The 22854-nt window shown below is 37.7% G+C and overlaps 1 protein-coding gene across 1 annotated transcript; it reads left to right on the forward strand.

The window, feature by feature from the left end:
* Positions 1-675: 675 nt before the first annotated feature.
* LOC148001273 (UDP-glucuronosyltransferase 2B2-like) lies at positions 676-22384 on the forward strand. Its single transcript, XM_087584533.1, has 6 exons — positions 676-1471; positions 5762-5910; positions 6950-7081; positions 17803-17890; positions 20484-20703; positions 21756-22384. Exons 1-6 carry the CDS (start codon positions 709-711, stop codon positions 22033-22035), a joined length of 1632 nt encoding a protein of 543 aa, XP_087440659.1. The 5' UTR covers positions 676-708; the 3' UTR covers positions 22036-22384.
* Positions 22385-22854: the final 470 nt, after the last annotated feature.

A 22854-nucleotide genomic window follows, 5' to 3' on the forward strand; every position in this document is an offset into this window, starting at 1 on the left:
TTTAGAACAGAGACTGAAGTAATGCCCATTCAGAGCCTGCCCCACATGTGGCCCATACATATACAGCCACCAAACTAGATAAGATGGATGAAGAAAGTGCAGGCTGACAGGATCCGGATGTAAATCTCTCCTGAGAGACAGAGCCAAATATGGCAAATACTTAGGCAAATGCCAGCAGCAAACCATGAAAATGAGAATGGGACCCCCGTTGAAGGAATCAGAGAAAGGACTGAAAGAGCTTGAAGGGGCTCGAGACCCCATATGAACAACAATGCCAAGCAACCAGAGCTTCCAGGGACTAAGCCACTACCCAAAGACTATACATGGGCTGACCCTGGGCTCCAACCTCATAGGTAGCAATGAATAGCCTAGTAAGAGCACCAGTGGAAGGGGAAGCCCTTGGTCCTGCCAAGACTGAAATCCAGTGAACGAGATTGTTGCGGGGAGAGCAGTAATGGTGGGAGGATGGGGAGGGTTACACACATATAGAAGGGGAGAGGGAAGGGTTAGGGGGATGTTGGCCAGGAAACCGGGAAAGGGAATAATAATTGTAAATAAGAAATACCCAAATTAATAAAGACAAAGAAAAAAGTCATTATTTCTTTTTCCTATCACCATGGTATCTGTTATTACCAGCTTTGAGCAATGCAAGTTATATTTTAACCTCTTGTATAAAGCTTTTCGGATAAAAGATCAAGCAGTGACAGAATGGAACACACTGTGACCAGAAGGACTTTGATGTTCAAAATGCCCAGAAAGTGGATTTCTGCTCTGTTCCTGCTACAGATAAGTTACTGTTTCAAATCTGGGCACTGTGGGAAGGTGTTGGTGTGGCCGATGGACTTTAGTCACTGGATGAATATAAAAATAATCCTCGAAGAACTTGTACAGAGGGGCCATGAAGTCACTGTTCTGAAACCTTCTGCTTACTTTTTTCTTGATCCGAAAAAATCGTCTGACCTTAAGTTTGACATTTTTCCTACATCTATCAGTAAAGATGAGCTGCAAAATCATTTCATAAAAGTTTTGGATGTGTGGACTTATGAGTTGCCAAGAGATACATGTTTGTCATATTCTCCTATCCTTCAAAATATAGCTTATGAATTTTCTTATTTTTATCTAAGTATTTGTAAAGACGCTGTTTCAAACAAGCAGCTCATGACAAAACTACAGGAATCCAAGTTTGATGTTCTTTTCGCAGATCCTGTGGCTTCCTGTGGGGATCTGATAGCTGAACTGCTCCACATTCCTTTTCTGTACAGTCTTAGCTTCTCTCCAGGCCACAAACTTGAAAAATCCATTGGAAAATTTATACTCCCTCCATCTTATGTGCCTGTAATTTTGTCGGGACTGGCTGGCAAAATGACATTCATAGACAGGGTAAAAAATATGATATGTATGCTTTATTTCGACTTTTGGTTCGAGAGACTTAGACACAAGGAATGGGACACGTTTTACAGTGAGATTTTGGGTAAGTTACATTTTTGCTCAGTAGACTGAAAACCTAAGTTTCACATGTGTGTAAGACTTATGTCCATGAAATACAATGTGAAGTAATCTTTTATAGGTGATCAAATGTATAATGATAGCAGCCATCCAAGTCACAAACTCTTGTAAAAGCTCATATAATTCATCAAATGGAAGAAGGTAACTCTTCTCATACAAGACATTTTGGTTAGCTATACCGTTGCATAGAGATGAAACTAGATGGTCTCTGGGTGATTCTTTACTCATCCTGTATTTTAATAAGTTTCTAAGCAGTTAGAAAATCTTGTTTCATGAAGATTCAAGAATGATATATTTCACAGTATCAATATGTATATATAACATTGAAGAAATTATTTTCTTTTGCCTAGGCCAGTGTCTTCATTTAAAATGAAAATGTAGGGTCCGAAAACATGGACAAAGGGTTGAGATTGTTTCTATACAGTTTAGTACCTGAGCTCTCTTCCCAGTATCACTCATTTCCAATGGCAGAAACCTGCCTATAACTTCAGTTTCAAGAGAAATGCTGCCCTTTGATGATCCACAGGCACTGGTTTAAACTTAACCTATGCTCCTGCAGATATGCATACAAATAAAAGATAGATCATAAAATATTTTCTTTATTTATTTTTTTAAAATTTCCCTAATCTTGGAAGCTATTTTGGTATTTCCCAAGTTTAGAAGTGCCACTGATGTTTCTACCAGTCCCACATTTCTTTTTTGAGTCCCTTCCAAAATTCGATTGCAAATGGCTAAATTCAACAGAAGCATGGACACACGTGCTGAAGTTTTGAAGTCATGTCCTTATTTCTCTTGAAAATATCTGACAGCTAAACTAGCCCAAAATTACTATTTTTTTTATTATTATTAACTTGAGTATTTCTTATATACATTTTGAGTGTTATTCCCTTTCCCGGTTTCCGGGCAAACATCCCCCTCCCCCCTCCCCTTCCTTATGGGTGTTCCCCTCCCGACCCTCCCCCCTTTGCCGCCCTCCCTCCACCACTCTAGTTCACTGGGGGTTCAGTCTTAGCAGGACCCAGGGCTTCTCCTGCCACTGGTGCTCTTACTAGGATATTCATTGCTACCTATGAGGTCAGAGTCCAGGGTCAGTCCATGTATAGTCTTTAGGTAGCGGCTTAGTCCCTGGAAGCTCTGGTTGCTTAGCATTGTTGTACATATGGGGTCTCGAGCCCCTTCAAGATCTTCCAGTTCTTTCTCTGATTCCTTCAACGGGGGTCCTATTCTCAGTTCAGTGGTTTGCTGCTGGCATTCGCCTCTGTATTTGCTGTATTCTGGCTGTGTCTCTCAGGAGCGATCTACATCCGGCTCCTGTCGGTCTGCACTTCTTTGCTTCATCCATCTTGTCTAATTGGGTGGCTGTATATGTATGGGCCACATGTGGGGCAGGCTCTGAATGGGTGTTCCTTCAGTCTCTGTTTTAATCTTTGCCTCTCTCTTCCCTGCCAAGGGTATTCTTGTTCCCCTTTTAAAGAAGGAGTGAAGCATTCACATTTTGATCATCCATCTTGAGTTTCATTTGTTCTAGGCATCTAGGGTAATTCAAGCATTTGGGCTAATAGCCACTTATCAATGAGTGCATACCATGTATGTCTTTCTGTGATTGGGTTAGCTCACTCAGGATGATGTTTTCCAGTTCCAACCATTTGCCTACGAATTTCATAAAGTCGTTGTTTTTGATAGCTGAGTAATATTCCATTGTGTAGATGTACCACATTTTCTGTATCCATTCCTCTGTTGAAGGGCATCTGGGTTCTTTCCAGCTCTGGATATTATAAATAAGGCTGCAATGAACATAGTTGAGCACGTGTCTTTTTTATATGTTGGGGCATCTTTTGGGTATACGCCCAAGAGAGGTATAGCTGGATCCTCAGGCAGTTCAATGTCCAATTTTCTGAGGATCCTCCAGACTGATTTCCAGAATGGTTGTACCAGTTTGCAATCCCACCAACAATGGAGGAGTGTTCCTCTTTCTCCACATCCTCGCCAGCATCTGTTGTCCCCTGAGTTTTTGATCATAGCCATTCTCACTGGTGTGAGGTGAAATCTCAGGGTTGTTTTGATTTGCATTTCCCTTATGACTAAAGATGTTGAACATTTCTTTAGGTGTTTCTCAGCCATTTGGCATTCCTCAGCTGTGAATTCTTTGTTAGCTCTGAACCCCATTTTTTTTTGATTTTTTTTTTATTAACTTGAGTATTTCTTATATACATTTCGAGTGTTATTCCCTTTCCCGGTTTCCGGGCAAACATCCCCCTCCCTCCTCCCCTTCCTTATGGGTGTTCCCCTCCCAACCCTCCCCCCATTGCCGCCCTCCCCCCATAGACTAGTTCACTGGGGGTTCAGTCTTAGCAGGACCCAGGGCTTCCCCTTCCACTGGTGCTCTTACTAGGATATTCATTGCTACCTATGGGGTCAGAGTCCAGGGTCAGTCCATGTATAGTCTTTAGGTAGTGGCTTAGTCCCTGGAAGCTCTGGTTGCTTGGCATTGTTGTACTTTTGGGGTCTCGAGCCCCTTCAAGCTCTTCCAGTTCTTTCTCTGATTCCTTCAATAGGGGACCTATTCTCAGTTCAGTGGTTTGCTGCTGGCATTCGCCTCTATATTTGCTGTATTCTGGCTGTGTCTCTCAGGAGCGATCTACATCCGGCTCCTGTCGGTCTGCACTTCTTTGCTTCATCCATCTTGTCTAATTGGGTGGCTGTATATGTATGGGCCACATGTGGGGCAGGCTCTGAATGGGTGTTCCTTCAGTCTCTGTTTTAATCTTTGCCTCTCCCTTCCCTGCCAAGAGTATTCTTTTTCCTCATTTAAAGAAGGAGTGAAGCATTCACATTTTGATCATCCGTCTTGAGTTTCGTTTGTTCTAGGGATCTAGGGTAATTCAAGCATTTGGGCTAATAGCCACTTATCAATGAGTGCATACCATGTATGTCTTTCTGTGATTGGGTTAGCTCACTAAGGATGATACTTTCCAGTTCCAACCATTTGCCTACGAATTTCATTTTTTAATAAGGTTATTTGTTTCCCTGCGGTCTAACATCTTGAGTTCTTTGTATATTTTGGATATAAGGCCTCTATCTGTTTTAGGATTGGTAAAGATCTTTTCCCAATCTGTTGGTTGCTGTTTTGTCCTAACCACAGTGTCCTTTGCCTTACAGAAGCTTTGCAGTTTTATGAGATCCCATTTGTCGATTCTTGATCTTAGAGCGTAAGCCATTGGTGTTTTGTTTAGGAAATTTTTTCCAGTGCCCATGTGTTCCAGATGCTTCCCTAGTTTTTCTCCTATTAGTTTGAGTGTGTCTGGTTTGATGTGGAGGTCCTTGATCCACTTGGACTTAAGCTTTGTACAGGGTGATAAGCATGGATCGATCTGCATTCTTCTACATGTTGCCCTCCAGTTGAACCAGCACCATTTGCTGAAAATGCTATCTTTTTTCCATTTGATGGTTTTGGCTCCTTTGTCAAAAATCAAGTGACCATAGGTGTGTGGGTTCATTTCTGGGTCTTCAATTCTATTCCATTGGTCTATCTGTCTGTCTCTGTACCAATACCATGCAGTTTTTATCACTATTGCTCTGTAATACTGCTTGAGTTCAGGGATAGTGATTCCCCCTGAAGTCCTTTTATTGTTGAGGATAGCTTTAGCTATCCTGGGTTTTTTGTTATTCCAGATGAACAAAATTCCTATTCTTATAATTCTGAACATATTGATTCTTTTATAATATAAATGCTTTAAACATACTAAAATTAAACAAGACTAGATGCATTAGTCATAGATTTAGCCATTTATAATCATTATAATTCCATATAAGGAATAAAGACTACTTACAAACTATCAGGACACTGAATACACTGGCTAGGGTGCACATCAAGATGAAAGTTTTGACGTGGAGTGTCTGCTTATATTTACTTAGGTTTTTTTTTTGAAGTGTTGGAGAGAAAACACTGATTGCATATTCACATATTGGCCAAGAGGTTTATTTCCTGTATATATTTATGGTTTTATATTATTGAGGAAGCATAAAATAAGACTTACAGATTAATTTAAAAATAAATACAAGTTACCATGTATTTATATGATCTATAAATCAGTTTTTGATATAAGTTATATTATACATTAAAATATTACATTTTACATGCACATGTTCTACATAAAACATAAATTCTTCCAACATTTTAAGGAAATAGATTTCATACTCAGCAGACAGTTCTGTCAAATTTTCTCTGTCTCATTTGCTCATTTTCCCTATCTAGGAAGACCCACCACCGTAGATGAGACAATGAGCAAAGTAGAAATATGGCTTATTAGATCCTATTGGGATTTGAAATTTCCCCACCCAACATTACCAAATGTTGACTATATTGGAGGACTCCATTGCAAACCTGCTAAACCCTTGCCTAAGGTAAATACATTCTTTTTGTGTTTTTCATTTCATATCATTTCGGATGAAATGTTCTACATCTTTCATTACATTTTTCTCCCAATAATAGAGATATGTGGGAAGTGGAATTAAAAGTCCTGCTAAATGGGAGCTAAATAAACCCAGAAAAGAGGATGACAGACATGAAAAATATATCAGTGAGTTAAGTCATGTAGGCTATTAGAGTGATTAGCAATTGGGTAAAGTTCTTTATCAAGCAACCATAAGAAAATGAGTTTGAATTCCAGTGCCCATATACAGAGTTGAGTATTCTGGCACAGCATGTATGACTTTAGTACTGAGTTGCAGAATCAGGTTAAAACTGAGGATACTAACCTGTTAAAATAGTGAGATTCATGTTCAATGAGAGACAATCTCAGAAATAATATGTTAAAGTTAATAGAGTAGAACTTCTGATTTTATCATGGCCTTCATTAGCTAAAACAAATGCAGGGAATTTGGAGAAATTAAGAAAATATGCTCATTAATAACAATATCAAAAATTATTACATACTATGTGATTGTTTATTACAGTTATGATTATTTTATAAAGAGTCAAAACATTTTATTTATCATAGAAGGAAATGTGCATTAACTGTCACATGTGTACATACCACAGCATAGATATCATTTAATTAAACTCTAGCTAAGAGTATTAAATCAGCCATTATAGGAGAAAACTGAACAGTAATGCGACATTTGTGAATTCTGTTGGATGAAAAATGTAATTCAGTTACAAATTTACCAATAGTTCACACAATATATTTGCATTCGTTAGCTTTCAATTCACCAGAGGAAAACATTGAGAACATTTGTTGAACAAGTATGAGTATACTACATACTGCTGCCTGTGTTTCTCCATGCCAGTTCTGTCTTTTGTATGTTTTAAAATGTTTTGTATGATTCTATACATTCCTAAGAATACTTCAATTTTTATTTTCCTAGAGTTCTTTTGTAAAGCTTTCATAAGTGATTGTTCTACAATTGCTATTGTGTGACCGAGAAAGTGATTTATTCACAGGATATGGAAGAATTTGTCCAGAGCTCTGGAGAGCACGGTGTGGTGGTGTTTTCTCTGGGGTCAATGGTCAGCAACATGACAGAAGAAAAGGCCAACGCAATTGCATGGGCCCTTGCCCAGATTCCACAAAAGGTGAGATAAAGTGCCCATGGGAGGTGACTGTAAACTGAGACTGTAAAAGTACTCAGAAAGTCTGATTCTAACAGTGATTGTGTGAAACCTAAAGGTTTAGCTAATGTCTAATTTACCAAGCCAAATTACAAACAGAAACACACAAGAGATGTCACAATACAGAGGATATTTTTGACTACAAGTGCCTTGAATATCAATCTTGTGATTTCTGTAGGTACATTCTGAAATGGTGGCATTCTGATGACAAGGGTCATGACTGTGAAGGGCATAGGTTGATATAGAAAATTCTTCTTGATTTCTCATGAAATGATAATAGTTGCAGCCATTGTTAGTTCTTGTGAACCAAAACCAACATGTACAGAACTTGTGCAACTGAAAACACAACAAATCTAAGACAACCCTTCACTAGTGGATGACCACTCATGGGAAAATATTTGGAGAGGACAAATGGCTCCTTAAAATTTGTTGTTTGATTTTAATTTTGATGATAAAAGCATACATAGTTAATACTGCACAGGTCAAATTAATACATTGGCCTTTCACAATGCACTGGCAATTTATTGGAGTATTTAACACAAACCCTTGTGGAGCTGCTTCCCAGAGACTGTGACTTGACACACTTTCATACTGCAACTCAGGTTAGTGGCTTCAATAGCCGGAAATCCCCATTCCTCAGACTCCTGAGGTAGGAAGATAGATGATTTTTAAGAACTTAAGTAGTAGGGTGGGTAAGGAAGAGGGTGATTTAGTGAAGATTGGGGTAAGGAGGGATGAATAAGAAAAAAACATTATATGAAACTCTTAGGGAAATGAAAAAAGAGATATCAATGTAAATGTGTGGTCCTAGTCATTATATGGAGTTCAGGTGTGCAGATGATGCCAACATGCTCTGAACCCTTGGTCCACAGCAACTGCTCTTCAAAGGGTTGCATGTCTATGTTATTGTAAAAATATAAAAATAAAACGGTAATTGTCTTTTACCCTGCTTGAACCGCACCACGGTGCCCCACGATATCTTCTAGATATTTTGGTGGAAACACATCCCAGCCACACTTTCCTACACTCAAACCCCCACATAAAAGAACACACAACACAATAATCTTAGATCCAATTGGTAAGATATAATTGCCCACTTAAACATACAAAGCCCAGTACCATCCATCCCTTGAGAACATTAATAACAACCTGTAAATACACAGAGCAGAATCATAACATCACCTGCCATGGCTTCTCCCCTCTCTCCATCTCCTCTTCTCCTCCTCTCTCCCTTAGTCTCCTCCTCTTCCTTCAAACTTCTCTCCCGCCCATCCTTCCTTCTCCTCCAATGACAGGCCTCCTTCTATCCTGTACCTGCCTCACCTGTGTCATCATCCTATATTTCACCCTTTTGTCTAATTAAAAAAAACTTTTCTCTCAAATATAAGCTGAGCACAACTACTATCATTTTGTAATTAAGAGCATAAAATATATCTAACACCCAGTCCAACACTATATCAGTTAAACAGAACATTTAGTTATCCATTCCAGCTTGAGAAAAGCTTAAAATCTGTATTATATCTTGGCTAGCTTGTATACTACCTGATAACTATCCAATAAAATATGTATATTTAGCGTTAAACAGCCTGATAGGCTATGAGACTATGTCTTCAACCCTGTCAGAAATCTGGGAATGACCAAATATCTATACACATAGGAAGCCTAACACGGCTTCCAGAACTGAGAGGTTGTAGAGACAAATCTCCACTAGCACAGTCCCCTGTTAGCAACATGTGAGCACAAGCCTTCTGGCCCAAAATCAACTGACAGACTCTAGAAATGCAGATTTTAAAGGGCTGATCACCCTGTCTTGGCAGAGTTTATCAGTCAACTATTTGCATAATTTGTCCATTTCTGGACAGTATTAGTCTGCAGATGAAACAGGCAGTTTTGTGTAGTGGCTGCCTAGCCACAAAGTATTGCATCACCTGGAGGTAGAGATGTTCACATTCTTCATTAAATCCACCAAAGGGGAACTGTTAGGAGCAGATATGTCTCAGCAAAAGATAAATAACTTTAAATCTCAATTTTGTGGATTTCTGACATTTTTTAAAACCATCTACTTATATAAGACAATATGTACTCTTGTCTTTATATCTAAATAATATCTTGAAAGTTCTCTCACAAAGTCAGTAATATGTTTGCTATTTGGCCCTTACCTCACATGTGTAATCAACTCAGATGTTTGTAATGACATCAATAGAAGGACTGGCCCTAAACCTTGTACTTTTAAACTCTTTTGACAAATAAATTCTATACCAAAGCAAAGATATGATTTCGGCTTAGTTACCAAATGAGATTATGACTGTACAATTCAATCTAGCTAATTCCTCCCTGTTAAATTACAACCAATTTTAAGTACCTCATAAAAACAATTTTAGAAAAAACACTTTCAGCCTCCCAAAGTCCAGGGAATTGTGGCGACGACTCCTCTATAACGTCTTCAAGCTGTACATGGGTGTTGAGATATCCTTAGGGGTAGGGGGTAGGAAGAATGAAGCAAATGCTGTAGCTGATGTGTCCTGACTGGACTCAGCTGAAATCCTTGTGACCAGGATTCCAAATAGGCACACTCTGTAAAATACAGCTCTGAAGACAAAGGTTTAGAATCGAGATATCTTTTTGTTTGATTCTCCTGAATAAAATTTTCAGGCGGTCTACCTCTATCAAATCTGATCAGTATGACTCTGTGAGGTTTCCAGAGCCTAATCACAGGTTTTAAAAATATAAAGACAAAATCTTTCTCCCAAAATACTGTGTTCCTTAGACTGAAACCAGAAAAGCTTGTATCTTGCACTCTCTCCCAGAGTAATAATATAATTATAAAACTCAAAGTCACACCCATTATGAAAATTAAACAATTTTTTAAAAAGGAAGTAAGCTAAACAATGAGTCTGATAGGCTTTTGTCCTCTATGAGATCAGGAATTTAACCCAAAATATATCCATCTGTTAAGCTCTCTACCCGGAGTCACAGATTTTTCTTTAACCTTAATAACTTCTAAAATATATGCTTGCATTCACTCTCCTTGGTGTTACAGACATTTCATCACAACTCTCTACTTGGAGTTAGTGACTAATTTTTCCCTATCTAAATTCTGAACCATGGATGAAAATCCCCACCTGATTCAGGTAATCTCTTTACTCTTTTCTTTCTAAAAACAGACTCAATCCCCTTTTAATAATACCTGTAATTAAGAAATAGCTTGTCTAACTAGGATTTCAACCCAAAATTCCCGTGGAGTCCACGTTAAAAAGAATATGAGTATCCTGAAAGAATTTCTAAACAACTTTCTTTAAAAAGCAGCTTTTAATCTCTGACTCTCTGATCTGCCATTACTTATCACACAGGAGGGGACCAACAGCCTGCCAGTCCAGGTGGCTTCGCCTTTCTTTGTTTGAATTCCTGCTCTTAAGATATCACATGACTTAACATGGCACCAGCCTCCTCTTACTTAGAAAATAAAAACTTTCTCTCAACTCTCAGGATTACTAGTGCATTCTTGCCCATCACATTAGTGTGCCATCTGTTGTTGTAATAATATAAAAATAATAAAGAGTATAGTTGTCTTTTACCCCGCTAGGCCCACGCCACAGTGTCCCAAGATATTTGCTAGATATTTTGGCGGAAACACATCCCAGCCACACTTTCCTACACTCAAACCCCCACATAAAAGAACACACAACACAATAATCTTAGATCCAGTTGGTAAGATATAATTGCCCACTTAAACATACAAAGCCCAGTACCATCCATCCCTTGAGAACATTAATAACAACCTGTAAATACACAGAGCAGAATCATAACATCACCTGCCATGGCTTCTCCCCTCTCTCCGTCTCCTCTTCTCCTCCTCTCTCCCTTAGTCTCCTCCTCTTCCTTCAAACTTCTCTCCCACCCATCCTTCCTTCTCCTCCAATGACAGGCCTCCTTCTATCCTGTACCTGCCTCACCTGTGACATCATCCTATATGTCTACTCGGTTGAATTTGGTACAGAAGGTTTAATACCTGTGTTTGAGTCCTACACTGTCACCATTTCATAGAAAGGTGGAAGCCAGAGGCATTAGCCAACTTTATTCAGAGAATAACACTCTGAGGGTCACAAAAGGTCATATGAGTCCATAGCACATGATTTCCAGCTTCGTTCAATCATAAAATGAGATGTATATGATAAAACCAAGGTTTTGTCAAAAGAAACATGAAGGACAGCTTAAACACTGCCTGGCATACAGTAGGAAGTTGAAGTGGTTAACCTGAAGCAGACCCACTCTTCTCTGCTAGAGCTGAGAAGAGGGCCAAATCACAATCCAAGAGTAACTTCTGGGTTTGAAGAAACTATGGTCAATGACCCTTGTCTAGTTTTCTTAGAATGTTTTCACAAGCACTGAAAAATTTCCTCTATGTTCAGAGTCTTTTCTCACATCTCTTCATTTCTGACATTTTTAAGCACAGAATATCCAGAGAGATTTTAATATGCATTCAAATTTAGTTATATTTGGATGCATGAATATCCCCAGATTCATGGGAATAAACAGATGGACTCACCAGAAATCCTCAGGTGAGGAGAGAAAATGACAACAGTTAACTTCTTGTTTGATACATATAGTTCTTAATAGGCCAATGTAGATAGACTTTACTTCTGGTGGCAGAGTCAATGAATCTTTTTACCTTTTAGCTGGAGGATTTCTATCTTCATCATGACTGCCACTATCTTCTCACCTGCACTTTTGTCCTTCATGACTCAGGCCTAGAGGAGCCTGAGAGAAATCCAAATTGTTTCATTGGAACATCTGCAATGGCAGATACATATCCTTTGCCAAACCTTGAGACAGTTGGCCTCCCAAGGTGAAAGTAGTTGTAATCACCTAGGCCTGTCTAAAGGAAATCCAGAATACTATGTAGAGAAATAATTTGTGTTCCTGAATATTTATCACCTTCAGGTAAATTTAAAAATGAGCATATATTAGGAAAGTTCAAGGAGATCTCTTGCTGTCCTCCATGATGATATATTTTTAATAATTGTTATTTTATGGAAGTAGAAGCAATTAAGAAAGCACAAAGTGAGACAACCCTGGATATAGAAAACCAAAGGAAGAGACAAGGAGCCGTAGATACAATCATCACCATCAGAATACAAGAGAAAGAAGAGAGAATCTCAGGAGCAGAAGATTCCATAGAATCATCGACACAACGGTCAAAGATAATGTAAAATGTAAAAAGCTGCTGGTCCAAAATATACAGGAAATCCAGTACTCAATGTAAAGATCAAACCAAAGGACAATAGGTATAGAAGAGAGGGAAGACTGCCAGCTAAAAGGACCAGTAAATATCTTCAGCAAAATCATAGAAGAAAACTTCCCAAACTTAAAGAAAGAGATGTCTATAATCATACAAGAAGCCTACAGAACTCCAAATAGATTGGACCAGAAAAGAAACTCCTCCCATCACATAATAGTCAAAACACCAAATGCACAAAACAAAGAAAGAATATTAAAAGCAGTAAGGGAAAAAGGTCAAGTAACATATAAAGGCAGACCTATCAGAATCACACCAGACTTCTCACCAGAGACTATGAAAGCCAGAAGATCCTGGACAGATGTCATACAGACCCTAAGAGAACACAAATGCCAGCCCAGGTTACTTTGTATCCTGCAAAACTCTCAATTAACATAGATGGAGATACCAAGATAGTCCATGACAAAACCAAATTTACACAATATCTTTCTACAGGAACCAGATGTAGATCTCTACTGAGAGACACAGCCAGAATACAGCAAATACATAGGCGAATACCATCATTAAACTACAGACCTGAGAAAGGGACCCCCGTTGTAGGAATGTTAAAAGGGACTGAAAGAGCTTGAAGGTGCTCGAGACCCCATATGAACAACAATGCCAACCAACCAGATCTTCTAGGACCTAAGGCCAGATCTTCTAGCCACTACCCAAAGACTATATATGGACTGACCCTGGGCTCCAACCTCATAGGTAGCCATGAATAGCCTAGTAACAGCACTAGTGGAAGGGGAAGCCCTTGGTCCTGCCAAGACTGAAATCCAGTGAGCGAGATTGTTGACGGGGATGGTGGGAGGATGGGGAGGGGAACACCCTTAAAGAAAGGGAGGGGGAGAGTTTAAGGGGATGTTGGCCTGGAAACCGGGAAAGGGAATAACAATCTAAATGCAAATAAGAAATACCCATGTGGGTTGGGGATTTAGCTCAGTGGTAGAGCGCTTGCCTAGCAAGCACAAGGCCCTGGGTTCAGTCCCCAGCTCCGAAAAAAAGAAAAGAAAAAAAAAGTAAAAAAAATAGCCAGGTTACTAAAGATGACAAAAAAGAAAAAAAAATGTTATTTTAACATTCCATGTGTTCTCTCAATTATACCCTGGCCATGATGGTCATAAAGAATTCTTAAAATATGATGTATATTCCATCATTTACAGAAGTTTTAATTTTTTCTGCTACAGCCTAGTCCACTGTCAGTTTCTATTAATGTAGGCACTCCTTATCTTCAAAAGTTTAGATAAGAAAATGTACATTGCAAAAGAATTGTCTGAGTATAGTGGTAGAACCAAAAGAAATTTAGAATGTATATCAATGCACATATGCAGGTACACATCCAAGAGAGAAGAGCATAGTGAATTGCATCTATTTTCTCTAATTCCTTATTTTTATCTTTTTTGTCAACTCTTGCTTTATGAATATGATATCAAAATGGATAATAAATAGTATATTCTTGTAAAATTTGTATAACTTTTCTATGTGTGATATGGTATTGACAATAGTTCCTCCCATGATATACCAATTGACCAAGAAGAGAAAGGCAAGTAAAATATTATGGCCATTATAAAGTAGATGGATCCATTCCAAAGGCTTATTCATTTTGTTGTTTAATACATATAGGAGAAAATTTAGTGGAAAAAAATAAGTGTAAAGGCAGTGAGGATTCCACAATATAAATAAATGCCTTTTTACTTTGATTCAAATAGATGTAATAATTTTGACTCTGAAAATGAAATCATGGATTTTCTAATGCCATCAGCCAGAGTTAAATAGAATTATACAATTCTATTTAAAGAATACAATTAGGTATTCTCAAATATAGTATGTAGGTGATAAATACTCTCTAATAATTTTGAAAGTTGTTCAATGTTTTTAAATTGTTCTTTTCATGGTTACCAACAATCATTCTTGTTACTAGTTGACCTAGATATTACAATGTCTGACCTTTGTACCATGACAGGAGTAATAATTATTCCATATTTATGTAGCACATTCTGAACCTTGCCATGTACATATTGTAGGTCTTTTGGTTTGGAGGTGATTATCAGAAAATCATCGATATAATGAATAATATAACCATAAGAGAAGGCATGCCTCATAGGTCTATAACCATTACAGCGTAAAATTGAGGCATCAGAGTGCATTTTGCCATCCTCTGAGGTAATAAAGGACATTGATATTACAGCTGTGGTTCTTAAGGGTTGAGTGAAGAAACAGAAAAGGCTAAACATACCTTATTATTAAGATGAATAGGTATAGTGTAAAAGCAGTTTTTCAAATTCATAACAATTGAAGACCAATCTTTACTAATAGGTGTCAGTGTAGGTAATGGCTGTAAAGCTCAAATAGACCACATGGCAGCATTAAGATTTCACAAGTCAACTAAGCATTCTGTTTATCATATTTGGAAGTTACAAACCATGATAAACTACTGTGACTCCAAAAGTAATACAACTATTCCAGGCAGATTCGTTCCCCAATAACCTGTCTGTCAATTAATAGGGCATTGGAGATGGGAAATGGCAATACTTTAGTACAAGGACTATCCAGTGCAGCACTTGCTTGAGTAGTAGCTTGTAATAAAATAATAGATTGGGTATACTCTGAAGCTGGCAGAAATTTTATATTCTTTAGATTTAAATCCTCACATTGTCTAGTCTTAGGATTCCCTCATAAGGCTGGCATTGTTTTTCTTTTTTTTTGCCAAGCAATGTATTGCCATACTCACCATATTTCTTTCATCATTCCTTATCCTAATGTTTGTCCTTTTTGCATACAGAGTATAAGCCAGGTCTTCTTGATTCTGAGCACTGAACTGTTATAAGGGCAACTTACTTTGATTCTTAAAGTGGTCACTTTAACAATGTCAATTTTTGTAGAACAAACTTTCCTCAAACAGGTGATTTCCCTCTAGGTTTGTAAGTCCGTACAGAGCTTCATAACTTCAGAAAGTCGATAACATTCTCTCTTTGAAACTTAATTAAACTTTGCCAATCATCATTGTAATTATCTGAAGTAACTCTTTAAGAACTCTAGAATTTATTTTACCTTTACTTATTTTTCAATAGCATCTCTGAATCTCCCTCTGAAATTGGCATAAGGTGCAGAGGTATCTTACATATTTCTATATTTCAAGATACTAAGTCTGATTCCATATTAGTTTTCATGCAGGTAGCCATAGTAGCATATCTAATGTGAGGGGACTGAAGGAGGTATATCTTACAACTTGTAATTTGTTGATAAAAATCCTTGTCAGCCTTTATCTATGATATTTCTGGGATTATCCCTCAGTCCTAACTGCTGAATGTTTTAATGGGCTTTACCTTCAAGCCATACCTACCAGTGAGGAAATTGAAATGTGCTAAGAAGTATTTTAGCAATTAAATGAAAACCATAAGGCAGAGTTTTTGCCACATTGCCCCAACCAAAGTTAGTCACAGTGGTATCGAGCAATAGGTCCATAGGAAGCACAGGCCCATTTAAAATCTTTCACAATATCCATATCTAATTCCTGATAAACATTTTGATTTTATTGAAACTTTACTAGGAACCACTAACAAGGTTCGAGAGGAATGGATGGATGAATTTCTTTCCCTTGAATTGTCTGAGCTTGCCTAGGATGCAGTAATAGCTTTGTCCATAGGCTCTCCTAAATCCTCTTTAAACAGGGAAATATTTCAGGATTTGATCACCTGTGCAGTTCCCAGTAGTGCTATTTTCCTTTGTATTTTGTCTGCACTGGGAAATCTGCTCCTGATCTTTTTTTAATATTTTTTATTTAAGTTTATTTAAATTTCAAATGTTATCTCCTTTCCAGTTTCCAGTCAATAAACCACCTATCACATCCCCCCCTTCTATGAGGGTGTTCCCTGACCCAACACACACCTTCCCGCCTCCCTGTCCTGACATTGCACTACACTAGTGAGTCTAGCCTTGCTAGGATCAAGGGCTTCTCCTCCCATTGGTGCCCAACTAGACCATCCTCTGCCACATGAACTTTAAAAAAATTTTTTTTAAAACATTGTTGTCATGTTTATATTCATGGAAGAACTTGGGCATCACTTCTTGGTGATTACTAACCTAATCTTTGTAAAGAAAGTATTTTGATAACAGTCTAAATCAATGTCCCTAAGACCAATATCAAGTATAGATCTCTATGTATTCTGCCCTGATATGCTGATTCAACTCTTACTGTGAGTGTGCCCAATTTCCTGATATGAACCCAACTTTAAATCCCCATTCAGTACCACTTGTCATAGCTCAAGAGTAGAGTGAGACTAGGTACAATGGAGCTGATATGTGAATCAGAGTAACTTCTCATGAAATAGCCAACTTTATTCACAACCTCAAACAATGCATACTCTGAGGCTTAAGAAATGTCATATGAGTAAAGATCATAGGTCTTCAAGCTGTATACAATCACAAGGACCAGTCAGGATACTAATATATAGACTCAACTCCTATCTGGTGCACATAGGAAGATGGCACAGACACATAACAAGAGAAATCTTATTTCAAAGAAACATGGTAGCAAGACTCTTGTCCTGTTTTCTCAGAGTATTCTCAATGCTCTAAGAATTCTACTCACACAACTCCATTCCTGGACCATTCCAACACTACAATATGGAAGGGTTCTTCCAGATGAGTTAGATGACTCCATAGTCCTATGATCCAACACGTTGGCTATTAATTCGAAGTACTCATGGGCAAAGAGATTTCTGAATGGGAAACAAAAATCAATGACACACAATCAATGACAAAAAAATTGAAATTCAATAAGATTACATAAAATAAGTGAACAAATATAAAACTCCACAGTGTTTAAAATGTAGTTTTATTACAATATTAAGACTGGAATATTAGAGATGTCAAAATCATTTAGATGAAATAAATTATTAAAAATTTGCCAATACTCTTTGCAGATGAATTATGTCACCATGGCAACGTACTAATATTTTCCTGTATCATTAACTGTCTCATTTGTCTAAACATTTCTTCCTCAAAAGTGGAGATTATGGTTACCTGTGCGAGTGTAACACAAAAAATGCTAACACTATTGTGTGAGTCTTCTGAGTTCTCAGTACTTACTGCTTCTGACCCTCTCATCTATCCCATGGGAGGTATTCAGAGCAGTTTTCTCTATCCTTAAAAAAATGCTACATTTTAAAATTGTTTCTCTTTTAGAAATTATAATTATATCATTTCTGCCTTTCCATTCCTCCTTTCAAACACTCCCATAAACGTGCCCCCTTGGTCTTTTTCAAATACACCGAGCTCTGTTTTCCATTACTTGTTACATACACATATTTATGTCTCTACACTTATATTCCTAAATATATCCTGCTCTGTCTTTATAATGTTAAATATGACTGCACCAACAAAATTGTCTAACATTTAACAGGTTCTTTGGAAATTTGATGGCAAAACCCCAGCAACATTAGGACCCAATACCAGAGTCTACAAGTGGCTCCCCCAGAATGACATCCTGGGTAAGTCTCTGGAAATCAAATGCAACATCATGACTGAGTGACTGATTACTGTAGCTATTTCTTTTAACTTCAAACTCTTCGTATCACACATACTTCATGGATTATTTATTTAAGATAACAAGTTCTGACATGGATTTGGTCTTTTTATCCCTCATTTCTTTCTTCCTTTTCTTATTCCTATCTTTCTCTTTTTTTAAGTCAAGGGGATTTTATTCTAATTAATTATTGTTAACTAGAAACAAATATCAAAACTCTGATTTCTGCACAACAACTTTATAATGAAATATGTTGGCATACACATAAGTTTCTAAGAGGTTACAGTCCCATACCTTATTTTCTGTTAAAAGACTCAATCCTAACACCACTTCCTTTTTCTTTCTCCTTCTGACTTTACATTTTAATCATTTTGCATAAACATGTGTTTACCAGTGCCTAACTCTCAACATGCAGATTGTTAAGGTTAAATAACTCCCTCGGTTTACAACAGAATGATTCTTAATCCACTCAGAGCAACCAAGGTCAACTTTAAAACATTGTTAAATTGGTTATTTTATTTATTTACATTTAAAGTGTTATTCCCCTTCCCATGTTCCCTTCCACAAAACCACTATTCCCTGATTTTTTTTTCATACCTCTATGTGGGTGCTCCCACATCTCCTCAAATACTACTGGCTCAGCGGCCTAGTTTTCCCCTATCTTGAGTCATCAAGCCTCCACAGACTCAATGGGATTCCCTCCAACTGATGCCAGATAAGGGCATCCTTTCTCAAATATTCAGCTGGAGCCATGGAACACTCTGTTTGTATCTTTGGTTGGTGGTTTAGTCCCTGAGAATTTATGAAGGTCTGGTTGGTAGATATTGTTGTTCTTCCTATGGGGATGTAAACCCCTTCAGCTCCCTCACTCTTTGCCCTAACTTTTCCATAGGGGTCATCAAGCTCACTCTGATAGTTGACTGCAAGTATCCATATCCGTATTGGTCAGGCTCTGGAAAAGCCTTCTAGGGGATAGCTATATCAGGTTCTTGTCATATCAATGGTACCTGGGTTTGTTGTCTGCTGAGGGGATGGATCCCTTGGTGGAGCAGACTCTGGATGCCCTTTCTTTCAGTTTCTGCTCTACTCATTGTCCCTGCTTTTCCTTTTGACAGGAGGAATTCTGGTTTAAGATTTTTGACGTGGGTGGTTGGCCCCATCCCTCAAACAGAGGCCTTGGCTATCCATTGAATATGGTCTCTGCAGACTTTCTCTCCCCTTTGTTGGTTATTTCAGCTAATGTCCTCCCTGTTTGTTCCTAGAAACCTCTTGAGTCCCTGGAACCTGGTGCTTTCTAATGTCTTTCACTAGTTGCATCTACACACCTCAATTCAAATTCCTGGCCCTCTGTACATCTCCCTTATATCCTCCTATATCTGAAATGCCATAGAATCTTTCCCTTCCTCTCCTTTCCTGCTCCAAGATCCCTCCTACCCTCTACTTATTTTGATTATTTTCTACTCCATTTGAGTATGACTGAAACATCCACATTTGTCTTCTTGAACTTCACATGGTCTGTGAGATGTGTCATTAGAATTTTGAGCTTTCTATGTCTTATAACCACTAATCAGTGAGTACATACAATGTGTGTTCTTTTGTGCCTGGGTTACCTCACTCAGGATGAGATTTTCTAGTTCCTTCCACTTCCCTTCAAATTTCAAGAAGTCATTTTTTTAACAGCTGAGTAATATTCCATTGTGTAAATGTGCCACATTTTCTGTATGCACTCGTCTGTTCAGGGACATCTGGGTTGTTATCATCTTCTGGCTATTTTAAATAAAGCTGCTATGAACATAGTGGAGCACAGTTTTTTGTTATATGTTGAGACATATTTTGGGTATATGCCCAGGAGTGGTATAGCTGTATGCTCAGGTAGCACTATGTCATATTTTCTGAGGAACCACGAAATTGACTTCCAGAATGGTTGTACCAGTTGGCAGTCCCACCAGCATTGGAGGACTGTTCCTCTTTCTCCATATCCTTACCAGAAACTGCTGTCACCCGAGTTTTTGATCTTAATCACTGGGACTGGTGTGAGGTGGAATCTTAGGGTCATTTTGATTTGCATTTTCCTGACGACTGAGGATGTTGAACATTTCTTTAAGGGCTTCTCACCCACTCAATCTTCCTTAGTTAATAATTCTGCTTAGTTTTATACCCCATTTTTAAATGGGGTTATTTTGTTCTCTGGAGCCAAGCTTTTTAGTTCTTTGTATATTTTGCATGTTACCCCTCTATTGGATAGTTTTGGTAAAGATCTTTTGACAATCTGTGGGATTCCATTTTTTCACTCACTATTTTTATCTACTAGGGACTTCATATGTTCAACCAAAAAAGGGTTTTTCATACCTCAAGTCTCAAGCCACATTCAAATTTGCAAAAATACTTCTCCAGAAATTTAGTTTCTTCTTGCTCTGAGAAAGAAAAATATTTTAGAGATCTTATGATTTTATGAATCTTTATGTAAAAACATCTCCTTTCAGTTCCTCTTAGTATACATATCTCTTTCCAAGTCCAAAACTGCTAATCAATGTTAATCTGAATTTATCTTCTTGTAGGTCACCCAAAAACCAAAGCCTTTGTAACTCATGGTGGAGCCAATGGCCTCTATGAGGCAATCTATCATGGAATCCCTATGATTGGCATTCCTCTGTTTGGAGATCAACCTGATAATATTGCCCACATGGTGGCCAAAGGAGCAGCTGTTTCATTGAATATCAGGACAATGTCAAAGTCAGATTTGCTCAGTGCACTGGAGGAAGTCATAGACAATCCGTTGTGAGTATAACTTTCTATAATCATTCATTCATTCATTCAATCAATCAGTCAATCACTTGCTTATTCATATATATACGTTCATTGTTTTCTTACCAAAGACAAACAAACGAGAATTATACTGATATGAACCGACATATATTAGGGCACGATTCAGTACAAACATTATACTCTCCTTTACTCATTGTTTTTAAATTCCTTGTAAGGCCTTATGTTATTTTGCTATTTAAATCATGGTAGTCTTAAGTGTGCAACCCTTCTGCTTTACCTTCCACACTACTTGGCCAAGAAGTATTTTTGACACCCCTGGACAATACCCCAAAAGAAATCTTTCATTTCTTGTGTGGGTTTTTTTTTATTAAGAATTCCATGGTTATTGGAAGGAGAACCATCCGGTTAGATGAGCAAAGTTCATTAAAATTATATATGTACATAGACCTGGAATAGAATGTAAGGTATAAGTAGCTAATAGTTTAATTCTTTTTTTTTGTCATACATTCCTGTTGTTATTGTCTCTATTTCTCTCCTCTTCTCCTCTTCCCAATTCCCTAATTAGATCCCTCAAAATCTGCTATCTCCCTTAACCCTATTCACACAGTCTTCTCTATTTACACCCCTTCCCAGTCTCTGAGGACTTTCTACTCTTCATATTCTTCTAAGAGATAAGTTGAATCTTAAATTGTAAATGACTGTAATATGAATACTAATGAATGAGGATGTTTTAATGAGAAGAAAGACACAGTTTTGCTCCTGTGCTTTGAAATTAAAACCATTGTAATTCTTACCTGTTTTTCTACATCAAACTGATATTTAGGAGTGGTAACTCAGGCCTCTATGTCACCCTCTACTTGTGTACCCATCAATAATTATTTCAACAGTAGAGTCAAATGCACTTGCATCATGCTTCTTTGTGAAATTCCATCAACTTTTCTAGAGTCAGAATGTTAACAAAAATTGAAGGTCAGCAATAATATCAAAAATTAGGCTCAATGGGTAAGAGCAGGGTTTTTTGTAGTATTCATTCCATCCATTGATGACCATTTTATCACTTATAGCTATAAAAAAAATGTTATGTTGTTGTCAACCATTCACCATGACCAGCCTATGAAGCCCCTGGACAGAGCTGTCTTCTGGATTGAGTTTATCATGCGCCACAAAGGGGCCAAGCACCTGAGACCACTTGGACATAACCTTCCCTGGTACCAGTACCACTCTCTGGATGTGATTGGATTCCTGCTCACCTGTTTTGCAGTCATTGCAGCTCTTACTGTAAAATGTCTCTTGTTCATGTACCGATTCTTTGTAAAGAAGGAAAAGAAAATGAAGAATGAGTAGAGCTCATTGACAATGCACTACAGGAATGAAATTTCAGCGTCATTCTAATTTATGAACCACCTTCTAAAAATTACTAATTTTTTTATCAAGGTAGATAACCTTTGTAAGAAGACATATAACTCCGTGAATACTGATATGTACTCAAAAATCCATCATTTCTAAATTTTAAAACCACCTAATGTAAAAGTTACATTGTAGAAAAATGTGCAGAATAAAATTATTCTTGATAGAGTCCAAATAATCAAAGTATTAACCTTAAAATATTTGAATAGTGTCCATTAGCTTCTTTGTCTAATACTGAATCTGTAGCTTTCATACAATAAAATGTAGATAACTTGTACACGATAAATACTGGCATGTAATTTTTTTTCTGTAATAGACCTAATTACTTGTTGTCTGGGATAAAGTGTGGTTAGTTTGGATATCACTTTTAAAGGAATCTGTTGGCTCTTCTGTTCCTCTTACATAATATGCTAACATAGAGCATCTCAAGGGAAAAGCAGAACAGTTTATTTGGAGTTGTGACCACAGTTCCTTAGAATGTAGAGTAGCGGGGAAGGCAGGGCAGGAGTCATCCAGAGGAGGAAGCTCACTTGTCACATCTCAACCATATATGGAAAGCAGAGAGTGAGCAAGAAGTAGGGCTAAGCTATGAACTTTCAAAGCTTAGTCCAGTGACGTACTTCATCCAAAAAGCTTTAACCACTTTAATTAAGATTCCATAACCTCAATCTGCACTACAAATTTTGGAAAATGTGCTCAAGTTTATAAACCTATCTGAAACATTTTACATTCAAACCAATAACAGGAAATCATTCT

The sequence above is a fragment of the Rattus norvegicus genome, chromosome 14 (genome assembly GCF_021556685.1).
Source record: "Rattus norvegicus strain SHRSP/BbbUtx chromosome 14, alternate assembly SHRSP_T2T, whole genome shotgun sequence".
Taxonomy (NCBI): domain Eukaryota; kingdom Metazoa; phylum Chordata; class Mammalia; order Rodentia; family Muridae; genus Rattus; species Rattus norvegicus.